The sequence below is a fragment of the Phoenix dactylifera genome, chromosome 1, assembly GCF_051530095.1.
Source record: "Phoenix dactylifera cultivar Ajwa chromosome 1, Ajwa_hap1_PhDact_Kaust_v1.1, whole genome shotgun sequence".
Taxonomy (NCBI): domain Eukaryota; kingdom Viridiplantae; phylum Streptophyta; class Magnoliopsida; order Arecales; family Arecaceae; genus Phoenix; species Phoenix dactylifera.
Window position 1 is genome coordinate 10636337 of NC_143190.1, and position 17298 is coordinate 10653634.

The window sequence follows — 17298 nt, forward strand, 5'->3', positions numbered from 1 at the left end:
TATAAGGAGGCATAGCTAGAGAGTAGAGTGTTGTGATGTTCTTAGGAATATATAATAACATGAAAGCATGATTGTTGGAAGTCTCCTTCCTTTAATAGTTTGTAATGTTGAGAGGGGTTTTAGTCCCACATTGCTTGTGTAGAGTTTTTTTAGATAACTTTATAAGCATTCATATCCTACACATGTTAAAATAACTTATTGGTGGAAAGTTGTGAAGGAAAAGCCAATATTATATTAACAAAAATTGGCATTTGACAGTTTTTATCTGTTTTGCACAAAATAACTGCACTAGCAGTTATGTTTTGAACAGACACTATTCCAAAAGTTGTGTTGCTTCAAAGTTTAATTCAGTGTTATAAATTGCCAATGTTTTTCACCGATTAAGATAACTTATTCTACAAAATCTTTCATTCCGTTGTTCTGGGGGATCCTAGTTTTGCTAGTTAGGATTCTATTTCAGTTTTGTTGTATCCTAGAGCGAATTTGCTGGATCACCAACAGCAACATAGTGGGGACAAAATTCGCTTAAGAACAGTGTTAATTCATGCTCCGAGACCAGTTTCAAATATTAAAGATCCTCATGTTCCAACAGATTTTAGGATCCATTGCTAGATTGCCAAATTGATCCGAGGCTTGGTTTTGTTGACCTTAACCATTAGTCCATTCTAGCAGGCCTTTGGCAAATGGAGTTCTATCTTGACCAAGATGCTTTACTCGAGTATGACACCTCGATTGGTCGGTCATGTTAGAGTTAGCTTCAAACTGTCACACCAAGAACGAAAATATTAGAGTTGGTTTCAATCTTCCCCTTATGCATCACAAGTCTAGAATCTTGACAAGCTTGTCATCCCTGCACTCCTTTCTTTAGATTCTAAATACAAGAGTCAACTTTTTTATTACCTCTCATCGTGCTGGTCGATATCGTTGTCCACAGCCCAAAGTGGGGTCTTTGAACCATCGAGGCATACGAGAGTCTTCCTCAGGTTTTTAGCACAACAAAGTCCTCTATATAGAATTTATTTGTTACTAATCATTTATGCGTGATACCTACAGCTGCACTGCACTTAAAAGAGCTGTGTCGCGAGGATCAGCTGCTCGACTATAGTATTTAACATTTATAGGAAAAACTAGTTTGGTGAAGAAATTTTTAATATTTTATTGCAAACTGTTTTTGTAACTTAAAACAGTTTTCCGACGGAGCCTAAAAGTGTTTTTCCGAAAAAACTTCAAAATAGAGCTTCTCCTAAAAAAATGTTTTAGTTTTCTAGCAAAACTAAAATAGTTTTTCGATTTTTTTTATCAAACACCCATATTCCATCTAAAAGTGCTTTTAGAAAGCCAGAAAGTTCTACCAAACAAAGCCTATATCTCCGACAATTTCTATCTTAGCAAGTCATCTAGTAAGGAGAACTTTTTTCTAAATAAATACTCAGTCCAGCAATAGGTTGAAAAAATGCATCTAGACTTGGGGCATGCCGGTCTCTATCTGAAAGAGATTGGTAAACCAAATTTCCACTACTTGAACGCTAAAAAGATGGTCTCGAATGTTGCTCGATCACCCAGTTTAGAAGATTAAAACCATGTAAACATGCATTGATTATTATTTTCTTGTCATATTGAATCATTGAATCAGAAATATGAAAAGTCTGCACACATGGCCCCTTTGCATGCAAACGTTGTTGGGTTCCATGGAATGGTTTTCTTATGCTCAATTTAAATTGAATGATGTTTGCATTTTTTATTTTTGTATAAATATTTGGTAAGAAATCTTCGTGTAAGTTCACAGCAGAATTAAGCTTTTACAATAAGTTGTACCCCAAATAATCTTTCTTGAAACCCTCAATCTAGGTGACCATCCATTGAACTTGTTTAGATAATTAGCTTGTGGAGGAATTCTACACGCTAAGCTTTTCTTGATAGTATCTCCAAAAAAAGGGCATCCATGATACTCATAATATGTTTTTTAAGAGAATTTTTACCTTGCCTCTGGATTTAACTTGCATTCTTCCTTCGTAAGAATTAAATATGCATTTGATTCATGACTGAAATCGAAATCGGACTGAAAATCAGAATGATTACATCCATAATCGAAATCATCGTTGAAATGGAATTTAAATGGTATAAAAAAAAGTAGGGACTGAATTTTGGAGGATTGTTGCATGTACATTCCTCTCTAAAATTGGAATAGAGATGGAATTTCCTTCAACAAAACGACCGGAATGAGAGTCATTTATTTTCATTTTCATTCTAAAATCCAACTCCTCCAAACCAAATATGGTTTTCCAACTCAAATTCTTTCTGCTAGAAAGACAGATTTAGAGTACAAGAGAGCACTTCTTAGCACAGCAGACGGTTCATTGCAGTTTGCTGCCTTTAACTTTTTGTCTCCATTAATTTATTTTCTTGCAAAAATGGTGCTCAACAGTATAAGTACAGCTCTTGACCATGGCAAAAACAAAACATTTGATGGAATGCCAGAATTCAATTGTTGAATTGTAATGAAAATCTCAAACAGAAACACTTGGCCTCTATCATGACTTCTTTTGCACTTGGGTGTCTTCAGCAAGTTTTACTGATCATCGCAGTTCTCTGCCTTCTCCTCGGTCAGCTGGTGTCGGTCTTCCTGCATCAGAATCCATCAACCAGCAGCACCTTTAACTCTCCAAACAATCTCCATCCACTAGGCCTAAGCCTCCTGATACTAGTTCTATGTCACCTTCCCTTTTCTTCCACCTCTAAGAAACTAGACCCTCTGCTCTTCTTCACGCTATGCTTATCCATCAACTTCCTTACTCGTTCCACATCGTTCCACCTACCCCCCAGTGCATACAAATCAGAGATTAGCGCATAGACTCCGCCATCTTCATTCGGGATCGCCATGCTCAAAACCTTCTCGATCCCTTTCTCTGCGATCTCAAAGTTCTTGTACTTCTTGCAAGCTGCCAGGAAACAAGTCCACACAATGATATTCGGTTCCATTCTCATGCTCTCGATAATAGCATAAGCATCCTCCAACCTCCCGGCCTTGGCGAAGAGATCGACCATGCAACCATAATGGTGAATTTGCGGCTTGTAGCCGAATTCTTCGACCATGCTGCAGAAATACCTCTGTCCCTCCTCGATCAGTCCCGCATGGCAGCACGCACTGAGGACCCCAGTGAATGTTATCTCGTTGGGCCTCACGCCCACCTCCCTCATTCTGTCGAAGAAGGCGACGGCCTCCTTTCCGTGCCCGTGCATGGCCAACCCGCAAATCATAGCCGTCCAGTGCATAACGTTCCTCTCCCGCATTCTCTCGAACACACGGAACGCGCTTATCAAGCAACCGGACCTGGCGTACATGTCGATGAGCGACGTCCCCAGCTGGACGTTGACCTCGATTCCATTCTTCTCGGCATAGGCATGGATGGATTTTCCCAGCAACCGGAGCGAGCCTGTGGAGGCGCACCCGGAGAGCAGCGTCACCAGCATCAGCGGGTCGGGCTTCGGGTGGCCAGCCTTCATCATCTCCCGGAAGAGAGCGAGCCCGTGGGTTCGGTGCCCGGCGTCCATGTAGCCGCCGATCATGGCGGACCAGGAAACAATATCTTTCTCCTTCATGCTGTTAAAGAGCGAGCGGGCTTCGCCGAGGCGTCCGTGCCTCGAGTAGCAGGTGAGCATGGTGTTGGCGGTAACGATGTTCCCGTTGGGAATTTCGTCGACCAGGAGGCGGGCGAGGGAGAAGGAGGATAATGCATAATTGTGAAGGAGGGCGGAGGCGACATGGACGTCGGCGAAAAGGCCGGATTTGAGGAAGTGGGCGTGGAGGTGGGGGACGACGAGGGGGGCGGAGGAGGAGGCCTTAAGGGTGAAGACGGCGGCGTGGGTCTCGAAGGGCTCCAAGCCGGGACGGCGGCGTTGGAACCTGAGCTTAAAAAGGCGCAGGGCTTCGTCGTGCGAGGAGGCCTTCCGGATGGCGGAGGCGGAGGCCGAGAGGAAGAAGTGCGAGAGGGGGGCGCGGGTTAAACGGAGAAGCTCCTGGTTTTGGAGCGCTGCCATCGGATATCATTGACGTGGCCAGGCTGCGGACTACACCATATCCGCTGGGTGTGAGTGGGTCTGGGCTCCAATAATACCTACCCACCTGCAACCTTCCCAGTCCTGGTCAGCCGCCACAAAATACTGAAAATAGCCATCTAATTTGTTGGTATAACTTGACAAATCAAAAAATTATGCTATTGTTGGGTAGGCGGCTCATCACTCTTAAAAAATTTTATGAAAGAATCAAGCAGATGCTTCTTATTCCTTCTATTAGTTTTTTTTTCTGATTTTATTGGCTGCACTCATGCTCATATTGTGTGAGGCGTTATTATTAAAAGAAAAAAAAATTATACGACTCGATTTGACTTTTCGGGCTTTCTTGCTATTCCAGGATAAAATCTGAATGTTACATTACATAAGACCTCTCCGGTTAGCCTTGGTTAGGCTAGAGAAATAGATTGTTAAATTGAGCCAAGTAATGAGATACATTGTGCAATTTGATTAAAGGTACACTTCAGGCTTGTTTGGTTTGCGGGAAAAGAAGGGGAGAAAGTGTGGTCAACGGAAAAGTAATTAGATACCTCTTGTTTGATTGGAGTTTTCAAAAGAGAGAGATGAAAAGGTTGTATTTCCATGAAAATATGATTCCCACATTTTATGGGAAAGTCTTTCTCGTGAGAAACATAAAAAAGTTACTTTTCCATGAGCTGGAAGCCTGAAAATCACTCCATTTTCATTTTTTTTCCCAAAAAGGCCCTTCAGCATTCAAGAGGCATTAAAGACCTAATTTTTATTAAGAGTATAATAGGAATTACGCATAACTTTTTCAGGAAAGTGGATGGTCAACCAAACATAAGCACTTTGGAAATCTGTCACTTTTCCATGATCAACCAAACATGCCAAAAATACTTTCTCAGACATCCTCTTCCTAGGAATCTACTTTTCAAGAATCATATTCTTAGGAGAGAAAATGCTTCCCGCGAACCAAACGAGTCCTTCAAGTTTTTCAAAGGCGAGAAGAAATTGAAAAACGAGACCTTTCCTTGCCTATATTTCCCATGCTCTTTGTTGCTATAACATAATAGGCTAGTTATAACTTCCAGCTGCTAATAAACTCTAACCTACAATTCATACATTTCCTTGAGGCTCTAATCTTATGCTACTTTGAGAGGAAGAACAATTTTCTATCTTTGTGGCTTGCAATTTAGGATAAGGCTTCTTAGCTACATAAGTTCCCCGTAGCCATAAAAAATAGCTTTAGACGTTAGGGCAGAATTGGATCATCATGGATGAAGGATCTAATTTATACAGTTTAAGAATCAAGAGGTCATAGATGTCTTCAAACATTCAAAATACATATCTACCTGTTTATGGGAAGAATACGGTATTAGCTTCTGAACTATTTCAGACAGTTAATTGGAAAATTGTGACTATTTTTCATTGCCAAAAACTCCGATTATGTTCATTGAGAGAAACTGAAAATTAAGCCCTTCTGGTTTAAGAGACGGGAAAAAATGTACCTTATGAGAGAGAAAAAAGAATAATCTTGGAATTCTACTGAATTCTACCTTATGTAGCCTCCCTCTTCAATCAAAAAAAAAAAAAAACTATGCGACAAGAAGTTTTATAAATCACACAGAGTTGCGAAGCTTTTCTGATATAGATCACACAAGCACATCGTTTTAGAAAATATACCTTTGGGAAGAAAACAAAATCAGTTTCTATCAAGTTCATTAGAAAATTTTTATACTACAAGTAGTTTGTAACCAAAGCCACAAATTATGCACAAATCATGTTGTTTCATAATTTTCTTTAGAAGCAATTTATTCCATCTTAGCCGGCACGCTATGAGACAATACCAGGAGACAGTTCCACTTTTACACCATGAATGTAAACATGCAAAATATATCGTTTACCTGAAGAATTTTGGAACGATTTGCACGCACATTCAGGCGGATAACACAAACAAGAAATAAAAGTGACCAGTTCAGCTTTGGTTAATACCAATGCACAGGATGGAAGAATATGTGAATGCAGAATTGAAGACCATGAAAAACACTACTTGTGAGCATTTATAATCAACATTAGGCAACCTGGAAAAAATGTTACACAATTGGAATGCACTTCCTGATCATCTCTCCAATTGCCAGTTCTGGTCCCAACTGCCTCATGCTACAGGTTTTGCAACTAAAATTGAAAGAAAAAAAATGTAGAACAGAGAGAAGATCTAACAATTCCACTGCAATCGCTCAATCGAGAAGCCACCACAAAATACCCCGAAAGGCATCACTGCAGACTCCATGAGCTCAAGATCAAACATTTAACTGTTGTTCGAGATCTCCATCTCTAGCACCTTCTCCTCAACGGGCCCATCGAAGTCCATTTTGCGTGCTGAGTGTTGCAGTTGTCCTTGCCCTTGTTGGAAATCTACCTAATTTTGTTTTGGCGCTTCCATTTCCTCAACAGCACTAGACCACATGCAAGCGCCATGCATAAATCCAGGCTGAAGTGAACAGGAGGATATATTTGTCTGGTCTAAAGAAGAAGAAGAAAAGTGCAATTACTCAAGTGGATCGAAGTGTGTGGATTTGATATGTATGTATTTTCAGCATTACCTTGATCTGTTCTAGCCCAGCTAATGGAGATTATTCATTGCCCTGTCGACTTGTATCTGTGAGAAACTGGTTTCGACACCGTACCACCGGTGATTAGAATAGTGATATTTGGACACCGTATCATCGGTAATTAATAATAGTGGTATTTAGACACCGTACCACCGGTGATTAACAATAATGGTATTTGGACACCGTACCATCAGTGATTAATAATAGTAATATTTGGTACCTTGTGCAACCCATGTCACTGGGTTACATGGTCATAGCCTGTTTGTGTTGGATTATGGTATCAGGATTTTTATGAAAATACTTAACAAATTTCAAAGAAAACAAATACATATTATCTGTGATTTATTTTTTAATCATTATTTTATGTTTTGATTAATTATCTAATATATTTTGACCCCACTCTGAGGTATTATGTTGCTTACTGAGCTAGTGTAGCTCATTATCCTATTTTGTCTATTTTTCAGATCTAGAGGCCTAATTGCACAGGATTGGAGAGTGCGATAGATTTTTGAAAGATTTTGCTTAAATCAAAATTTTGGTTAGACTAGCTGAAATACTTGAATTATATTGACATACGCTACTTTGAAACTTTATAAAATTATTTTGAATGTATATAAATGTTTAAGTAAATTTTAAGCATCTGTAATAGCTTTCATATGATCAGTTGCAGTGCACGCCTGTACGGCCCGCCGTGCGGGCGTGCGACATCTATCGCACTTCGAGTTCAAGGCATGACAGATTTAGTGGTATCAGAGCCTAGGTTTTAGAAATTCTAGGATCCGTTGGAAAGGTTGAGAGATGGGTAGGATTTAGACAAGGGGATAATATTATTTGTTTTTGCTAATAATTTTTTTATTTAACTATTTGGATCAAGGTCTGTCGTACTGGGTCTGGTAGGTGTACCGGTTGCCTACAAGACCGGTACGATTTCGGTTCGTACCGAAATCGGGCGATACGAACCGGAAAGCTCTTCCCCACCGGAGCCAAAGAAGAAAAAGAGAACGAGAGAGAGCACGGAAAGGAAAGGGAGGGAGACCACCTATGGCCGCCATCGGAGAGCCGTAGAGGGGCGGCGGAGGCCGGTGGGGGGCAGGAGAACCCGCAGGGGCGTGGCGGAGGCCGAGGCAGTGGCCGCGTCCCCTGTTTCGAAAGAAACAGAGGACGCGACCGCGGTTTTTAATTTGGAGATTTTAAGTAAAGTCGGCAACCGATATACCGACTTCACTTAAAACCCCCAAATTAAAAGGCCGCAGCCGCATCCCCTATTTTCGAAACGGGGGACGCGGCCACGGCCTTGGCCTCTACCGCGCCCCTGTCGGGTTCCGTCGCCCCCCACTAGCCTCCGACGCCCCTTCGTGGCTCTTCGATGGCAGCTACGGATGGTCTCCCCCCTCACTTCCCCGTGCTCTCTCTTTTTCTCTTCGTCTTCTTCATTTCCGGCACAGAACCAGCATGTACTGGTTTCCACGGCTCCGGCGTACCGGTAGCTGGCCGTTCCAGTTCGTATCGGCCGGTACGGGCCAGTTCGGCATACCATGATTTGGATGATCTTATGACATTTGCCTATTTTCACTAAATCAAAATGCTGCCCCGCCGTGCCCATAGTCTGAGACAGATGGTTGGGTGCTCTTGGGGAAGAGTTCCTACTAACTAAGCGGCCGAGGCATCGCAAAGCTCGAGGCCCCAAAATGAGGCCTTCGAAATTCACCAAGAAAGAGGGGCTGGTCAACCAATGGCGAATCAGCCAATCCTCGGTCAATCAATAATGACTCCAGAAATTGTCGTTGGAAACCAAACCCAGGTGCTCAAACTGATCGAAGAGGTTGTTGGGTTGGTACGTGAACAGAGGTAGCAGCCTCAGCAATCAGTCCAGCAAGATATTGATTCCTTACAGCATAGAAGGACTATTACAAAATTCAAGAAAATGGCTCTTTCGGCCTTTAAAGGCACTACTAGTCCTCAAGAAGCCGAAGCTTGGATAGATAAAAAGGTTAATAGGACCGTATCCCTTTTTTGGGTTGTAATTCTCTGCAGCCTCAGTTAATAGGAAAAAAAGGTTGTGTGACATTGTTTTACAACTGCAAAATTTGAGGCCTATCCCCAATTCACAAGCTTGGTTAGCCAATTCTAGCTTTCTTGGCTCATCTGGTTGGTCACCCTCCACATGAGAGACATGCATGTATCTACGTTTGTATGTACGTGTATATGTACATACATATAGAAAATGAAAAGTGAATATAAAAAAATAAACAGCTTGCTTGATTGTAAATGGAAGTTGATTTCTCTCACTTTTCACCTGAGTAGAGTCTGCCTTGTAACCATTGTCTTTTCAGAATAAAACTATGGACCCATGTTTTATAAAACTAGAATCCACCTATAAACATTAACTAATCCAACCAAGGTTATACATACAATTTGTACATAGCCTAATTTATCAGCAAAAGAAAATAGACCAACGTATACATTTATATATAAATGCTAACTTACATGCACTACAAGAAAAGTTAGTGTTACTGACGCTTGTTTGCCAACACTTTTCACACGCGTCGGCAATGTTTAGTCTAGCGCCAAAATTTATCGACGGTTTAAAATAGCATCGGCAATAGACGATGCTAAAAAGCGTCGTTGAAGAATAAAAAAAGACCGACGCTTTTCAAAACGTCGTCGGTAGCCATCTTTGAAATGACGACGCTTTCATAAGCATCGTGAGAGGCCAAATTCCCCCCCCCCCCCCCCCCCCATAAAAAAAAAAACCCGCATCCTGCCCACCCCCCCTTTCCCCGAACGACGCTTTACAAAGCGTCATCGGAGGCCCATTCTTCCTTACAAATCCCTAACCCCCTCCCCTTCTCTCTCTGTCGCTCGCTTTCAAAAGCGATCCCTAACCTCTCCAGCCGCCGCACCCCCCCTCCCCTCCTCTCTTCGTTGCTCTTTCTCGATCTCCAGATTCAAGAAGCCATCTCCTTCTCCGACCAAGTCCTCCTCTTCCTCTAATCCCCCTCTTCCCTCTCCATTTCTAACCTCCTCTGCCTCTACTACTCTTCCTCTCTCTCCATCACACCAGGCGGCGGTTGGTGGGCTAGCCCCATGGAAAGCGGCCTCATCTTCGGCTCCCCTCCTCTTTTCCTGGCTTCTCTTCGTGGCTTTTTTTGTTAACCAAAAGATTAACTAGTGTTTTTGGTTGTTTTTCTTCTGTCGGTGCAGCTTCAAAGAAGAGGCAGAGTTCTATTGTCATACAACAGATTTATCAAGGAAGTAGAAGTCTCAAGTTCGATTTCCTCCTCCATCTCTCTTAGTTATTGATGCTAAGAAGTTTTATTTTATTTTATTTTATTTTTTTTGGTTATCTTAGGGATGAAATCCAACGCATCAAGGGTGGAAATCCAGACATCACCCACAGAGAGGCTTCACCTCTCTTAGCGAGAGGGAAGAGCGAGGGCCTTTGAGCGGAAGAAAGGGGCGGACGAAGCGGGAGGAAGGAGTGTTCAAAAGGACAGAGTAGGAAGTTTCATTTTTTCAGAGAAAAATAGCGTTCGAGGTGTTGAAGGGAGAGGAGATGGAATGTGCCTATTTGGATGAGTACGAGAAGCTTGTCATCCGGATGAACACTTCTAGGTTCATTCCCTTGCTCTATGTTCTATTCTGTAAGCTTTTGTTTCCTCCGTTTTTTTCCCCCTTCGTTTCAAACTATTTACAACTCCAGTTGCTTAATCTCTACATCAACGTATCTCTCTTATCGTTGCTGAATAGCGATTCGGCAGAGATCCCCTTCACGTCTGACCTCTAAAACTTGCTAAAAGGAAAAATCTTTTTAAATAATTTTTTTTCAAAAAAATAGTTATAACGACGCTTTAAAGCGTCGCTAACTAAAAAATACAGTTAAAAGCCGACGCTTTAAAATGCTGCTAATTGCATGACAGCGACGCTTAAAAGCATCCTTAAAAAGCGTCGCTAAAAACCCTTTAGCGACGCTTTTGAAAAGTGTCGGCAAATATTTTTTCCACTCTTACATAACCGACGTTTTGGCGACGCTTTGGAAAGCGTTGGGAAGATTTATACCGACGCTTATAAGCATCGGTAAAGACCTTAAAAAGCGGCGCCAAAACTTCCTTTTCTTGTAGTGATGATTCATCCACATACAAGTGAAAAGCGTCGCCAAAACTTCCTTTTCTTGTAGTGATGATTCATCCACATGCAAGTTTTATCATGTGAAACAGGAATATATATATATTCATGCAGTCATCACCTTCGGCTAGAAGTATCTATGAAGGTATATATACACGGCAGCACATATATCTAATGGTCAACTATGCATTGCACCCGTGAATTAATGCTTTGTATGAGCATTTTACATACAAAATTTACATATATGTTGTAGAATCTTGTTAAATATAAAAATAATAACATGCTAAGATTAGAATCACAATAAATAGCGTATTCAAGATTTGAGAGATATACCTGCGAAAGACATATTGAATACGATCTTCAATCACCTGTAATAATAGCGGCTGGATCTTCCCTTCCTTGCTCCTCACAAAAGATAACCGTCAATGGGGCAAGCTATCAACCACATGGAGAGGAAAGGGGGACCTAGCCTATATATAAGAAACATAGAGGGGCCTTCCCATTAAAGGCTCCAAAATCCTAATTAGGTTTTCTGGTCTACATACCAAAAGTACCACAATAAATAGGACTCAATCCTATACATCCAAGGCGCACCAAAGCCCATAAAACAAAATGATCACACATCATATTGGGCTTAACCATAGTACCATTCTGAGCCATATGTCTAACCCGTTTTATAAAACAAAAATACGCAATCAGTGTAAGCCCATATTTTAAAATTATTCTAACATTCTCCCACTTGGGCGAACACGGATTGTCATATTAATTTAAAAACTTTATTTTGAAAACGACTCTCGGGTTAGACTACAAAAGTGGCCACACATATAGCTCAAATGATAATAACCTTGGATACATGATCCGGTCTAACAAGAACATCAACATTGAGCATGGAAGTCGTTACACCATTTAATCGATGTAAGACCACTCCACAGCTACAAATACTAATATTCTTATCGACATGGATCCCCATCCTCCAACCAATGTGGTAGTATATAGTATGAACTTAGCACCAAAATGTGATCAAAGGTGTGCTAATTCATATCGGTCCTCAAAATGCTTCAAAAGAAGCCACATGTCTCAAAAGAGACTCACATCATGTCTTTATGTATTGTATCTCGAGATCAAAATGATATCATAATAAAAGACATATGTGCAATGCATGCTCAAACATACTTATAATTTCTGTGCACAAAATACAGAATTATAAATAGGAAGATAAATATTTTTATAATTGGAAGAGGCTGTACCCGAAGCATATGAGTTGCCTACGTACCCTGTAAAGAGGGATCAAGCCAAAACATAGTTCTTTTACATAAATAACTCCCACTAACCAAAAACATCAAAGGTTTCCACAATGCCCATATTAGCAATATGTGTCTTAAAGACTTTCGTTGCGAGTCTCTTAGTCAATGGGTTTGCAATCATTGCTTTTGTATTTATATGCTCTATTTTTGTCTGCCCTTCTTTAACTTTATCTCTGACCACCAAGTACTTGATGTCTATATGCTTAGAGCTACCAGAACACTTGTTATTCTTTAAAAAGGACACCGCTACACTATTATCACAATAGATGGTAATTGGTCTCAAGATAGAATCAACAACTTTCAGTCCTGAAATAAAATTTCTAAACCAAATGGTTTGGACTGTAGCTCCATAACATGCCACAAATTCAACCTGCATGGTAGAAGAAGCCACTAGAGTTTGCTTAATATTTTTCCAAGAAATAGCACCACCAGCCATCATAAAAATATAACCTGAAGTTGACTTCAGATCATCTTGACATCCTGCAAAATCAGAATCTGAGTAGCCTACCACCTCAAGATGATCTATACGCTGAAAGGTAAGCATATAACCTTCAGTCTTTTTCAAATATCTCATAACTTTCTTAGCTGCTTTCCAATGCTCTTGTCCTGGATTCGATTGAAATCTACTAAGGACGCTTACTGCATAGGCTATGTCAGGTCTAGTGCAAACTTGAGCATACATCAAGCTCCCTACAGTACTTGCATAGCGTATGTTCTTCAAAGATTCTCTTTCAAGTTCATTTCTTGGACACTGGGCTTTGCTAAACTTATCCTCTTTTACTATCGGTACATCACCGGGTGCACAGTTTTGCATGTTGAACCTCTCTAAGATGCGTCGGATGTATGTCTTCTGTGAAAACCAAACAAACCATGGCCTCTATCATGCTGTATCTCAATTTTCAATACAAAAGAAGCTTCCCCAAGATCTTTCATTTCAAAATTAGGAGATGATATTTGCTTGTCTCATGAAGTAACCCTAAGTCACTACTGACAAGTAAAATATCATCCACATACAAAACAAGAAAAAATGAATTTTCTCCCACTGATCTTGAGATAAATGCATTGGTCCACTATATTTTCAACAAAACCAAGAGAAGCACAACTTCATCAAATTTCAAATACTATTATCGGGATGCTTGCTTGAGCCCGTGTATGGATTTGTTCAACTTACACACCAAATTTTTCTTTCCTCTACGACAAAATCTTCAGGTTGCCTCACGTAAACTTCTTCATAGAGATCTCCATTTAAAAATGCTATCTTAACATCCATTTGATAAAGCACCAAATTTTAGTGTGCTACAAGTGCCATGATAATTCTAAAGAAATCTTTGGATGAAAATGGCGAAAAAGTCTCATTATAGTCAATGCCCTCTCGTTGAGTGAACCCTTTGGCAACCAGTCTAGCCTTTTGTCGTTCAACATCCCTTTTTGAGTCTAACTTGGATTTGTAAACCCATTTACAACCTATGGCCTTAACATGTGGTGGAAGTTCAACAAGTTTCCAAACTCTATTTCTCTTCATAGAAAGCATTTCATCTTCCATGGCATTCAGCCATTTATCTGAGTCAGGTCTAGTTAATGCTTCATTAAAAGAAACAAGATCAATATTATGCCCAATATTAAAATAACTCTCCAGTAAGTAGACAATATAGTCATTAGGCAAGGCAGACCTTCTTTCCCTTTGTGATCTCCTAACTTGTGGTTCAGAAAATGACTATACTGGTGTTGGAGGAGGAACGTGAAGTTCTTCTTGATGCTCAGGTTATTCATTAACTGTTGTAATTGGCTAAGAAATAACTTTTTCTTGTACAACGGGAATCGAAACAACAACTTGATCCGGTTCAGCAAAAAATTTATTTAACATAGAGCTCTTACTATTACCAACATCATTCTCCAAAAATTTCCCCATAATGGACTCAACAATTATGGTGCCACGATTAAGACAATAGAACTTATAGCCTTTTGATCTATCTGGATACCCAATGAAAAAATCAGGTGTGGATTTGGGGTCTAATTTCTTTTCATAAGGATTATAAATTCTAACCTCAGCTGGGCAGCCCCAAACTTTAAAATGGGCTAAATTGGGTTTACGACCTGTCCACAATTCAAAAGAAGTTTTCTCAACAGCTTTACTAGGAACCCTGTTCAGAATGCACATGGCAGATTTCAATGTTTCACCCCATAAGAATTCTGACAAATTTTATTCTACTCATCATACTCCTGACCATATCCTTCAGAGTCCGATTACGTCTTTTAGAAAAACCATTTTGCTTAGATGTTCCTCGCATTGTGTATTGAGGAACTATCCCACATTCTTGTAAAAATCTCGCAAAATCACCCATGTTCTGATCGGACTCGCCATACTAATCATAGTATTCACCACCATGGTCAGATCTTACAACTTTAATACTTTTCCCACATTATTTTTCAACTTCTATTTTAAATATCTTGAATTTTTTTAAGAGCGAGGGATTTATCATTAATTAAGTAAACATAACCATAACGCGAGAAATCATCAATGAAAGTTATGAAATATTTGTTCCCCCATATAGTAGAAGGTAACGGTCTACTAATATCGGAGTGAATAAGATCCAAAAGACAATCGCTTCTAGTAGATCCCTTTCTTGTATTTTTTTTTTTTTGATCAACTTTTTCCTTATGCAATCTATTCAAGTGTCAAAATCCAAAAAAAAAAAAATCAGAGAGGGCATAATCTTAGCTTTCATCAATCTCTCCATTCGCTTCTTTGAAATGTGCCCTAAATGCTTATGCCACACCACAGAAAATGGATGTTTATTGATGGCTTAAAATATGTCAGTTGCATCAAAACCAACAGAGGTTCGATGACCAGATCTTTCGTTCCAAGCAATTGGGGAAATTACATTTTGCCGTTAATAGTAGGTGTAGTACAGGCCTTATTGCAGATGACTATATCATAAAATTGGACCATAAAGCGACCATGCTAGCAGGTTCATATTGAATATCATGGTTGCCAAAAGAGATAGGGCATGCCAATAAACTGTAGTAGGACTTATGGAGTCCGCCACATATTTAGGACATATCAATTAGCTGTAGTAGTCCTCATGGAGTCTGCCATGATTTCAGGACATATTAAGATGTTGGATGACTCTTGACAAAAATGTTGCGATGAGTTGACCTTTGTATTGGTTATGAAAAGGTCACATATTACTTTCTCTAATGTTTTGATTCCTTAAAAATTAATTTCAAGTTTGAACCAACTTAGGGGCTTTATTGTTTCAGTAAAAGGCTTGACCAAGATGGGAAGTCTGGAGAAAGTCTTCTTTCTTCCTCCCCTTCTCAGAATATTTTCTATTCTTTTCCCTTTTTCTGCACCCAACCAGCCTAAATCTGCTTCAAGTCATATAGCCTCAACTATCAAAAGTAGCCATCAGCCTGAATAAGGGTTTCTAGTCCGACTTAGCTCAGATTTGATTATACTAGCTTGGTCTGCTCTTGAAGCAGCCCCTATAGGCCCTTTCCGATGCTCAATTCAATCTCTTAATTGTCTATAAACATGCTGTCTCAATACTCAGCTCTTATAGAGCCCTCAGCTTACTAACCGTGACCAGTTTACTAAGTGCAGATTTTTGATTAGCAAGTTGGTCTGTTGCTCACATCACTCCATTCATTGCTGCTAAGTATGGATCTATGATCAGCGAGCGGTTTGTTTTCCATGTCAGTACAACTGTTGTTTGATTCCGAAAAACCTATCATCATTTGTTTTTTTTTATTTATTTATTTTTAAACTTGAAAACCCTCATTAACTTCTGCCTAGAAAAGCCTAATGCTTATCGACACCTTCAGGATTCCCCAATAAGATCTAGTAGATGAGCTTGGGATCTATCTATTTGCCTACATAAAACTTAAACCATTACTTGACTATCAAAATTGAACCCAAAGCCTAGCTCATGACTTGAGAGGATCTGTAGATTGTGAAGAGGTGCTGAAATTACTAGTGCATCAGAGAGGTCGTAGCTCGGTGTTGCTCCTCTAAAGCAAAATCTAAACCCAATAGACCCAGTGCTATTTCTATGTCTCGTTTGCATCTCACATAATTATTTCCAGTCAAGATTTCAATAGCAGACAATTGGCTTGAAAAGGGAAGAGGCATTCAAAATTGTGGAAACAACATATTTTATTTAATATCATCCAAAAATGATGCATGCAATCAATGGATGATAATATATCTATCTAATCAACTTGGGCTATTAATTAGATAGTCCGTAATCAACTTGAAAAACATATAGTTTAATTACAGTAAGAGCCTCGGTGCATCATTGTAGAGTCGTCTTTGGGCTAACAATACAACACGCTATAAGGTACTCTTAAGACATATCATGAAGCTAATTAACAAAATCACATAAGCTTTCGTAACACCGTCACCTTTGGGCAGAAGAATGATTCTAGGCTAATGCAATACCATTAATCACTTTATGTCATTTTTCCAAATCATCATACACAATAATACCTTCGGGCAAGATATTGCATTCAATGATTTGGCAAAATGCAATGCTACCCCTTTTTTTTATGTTGTTGCTGAGAAAATCAGATAAATATCAGTGAGTGTGCCACTTTGGTGACTACCACCCACTTCAATTTCAAAATATTCTCTTAATGAGAAAATAAGGATAGTCTTTATGCCCAACAAATTTCAATCATAAAATGATAGTGATGTGACAAAATCATAACCATTAAACATACTATAAAAATAATCAAAATCACATGTGATTTAAACAAAAAAAAAAAAGTTAATCACAAAATTCAAGGCATATATGGTAGCAAAATATGTCCAAAATTTAACATTTTAATAATTAATATGCATGAGGGCCTAATTTAAATTATTCAGTATTTAAACAATAATTAAATGGGTTACTAACTCTTAGCCCGGGCCCAAAACCCATTATGGTCCATTAAATAAAATTGGGCTGGTTTATAAAAGAGCCTAACCTGCAACATGGACCCATTCTGGTTCATTAAAATGCAAAATGAAATAAACATGGGCTGACTAAATAAAAGGGCCCAACTTGCAATTATGGACCTATTCAGGTTAGGCTTAGTAGGACCAAGCCCAATCAAAAGGAAAAAACCCTAAATCCTTTTTTTTTTTTTTTGACAATTCTTCTTCCTTTGGCCGCCGCTGTTCCCCTTCTTTTTTCTTTTTTTTTTTTGTGTGTGGGAAGCAGCCCGTGGCTGCTACCCGTGGC

General features: G+C 39.6%; 1 protein-coding gene and 1 pseudogene across 1 annotated transcript; both read right to left on the reverse strand.

Annotated features, from left to right (window-relative positions):
* Nucleotides 1-2216: 2216 nt before the first annotated feature.
* LOC103711427 (pentatricopeptide repeat-containing protein At5g56310-like) lies at nucleotides 2217-4130 on the reverse strand. Its single transcript, XM_008797562.5, has one exon. It carries the CDS (start codon nucleotides 4036-4038, stop codon nucleotides 2713-2715), a length of 1326 nt encoding a protein of 441 aa, XP_008795784.2. The 5' UTR covers nucleotides 4039-4130; the 3' UTR covers nucleotides 2217-2712.
* A 7965-nt stretch (nucleotides 4131-12095) lies between these two features.
* LOC120104124 (secreted RxLR effector protein 161 pseudogene) lies at nucleotides 12096-12887 on the reverse strand (annotated as a pseudogene).
* Between the last annotated feature and the right edge of the window lie 4411 nt (nucleotides 12888-17298).

Bases quoted from the DNA above. Each gene is read 5' to 3' on its own strand.
- LOC103711427 (XM_008797562.5), bottom strand. From the start codon at position 4,038: ATGGCAGCGCTCCAAAACCAGGAGCTTCTCCGTTTAACCCGCGCCCCC.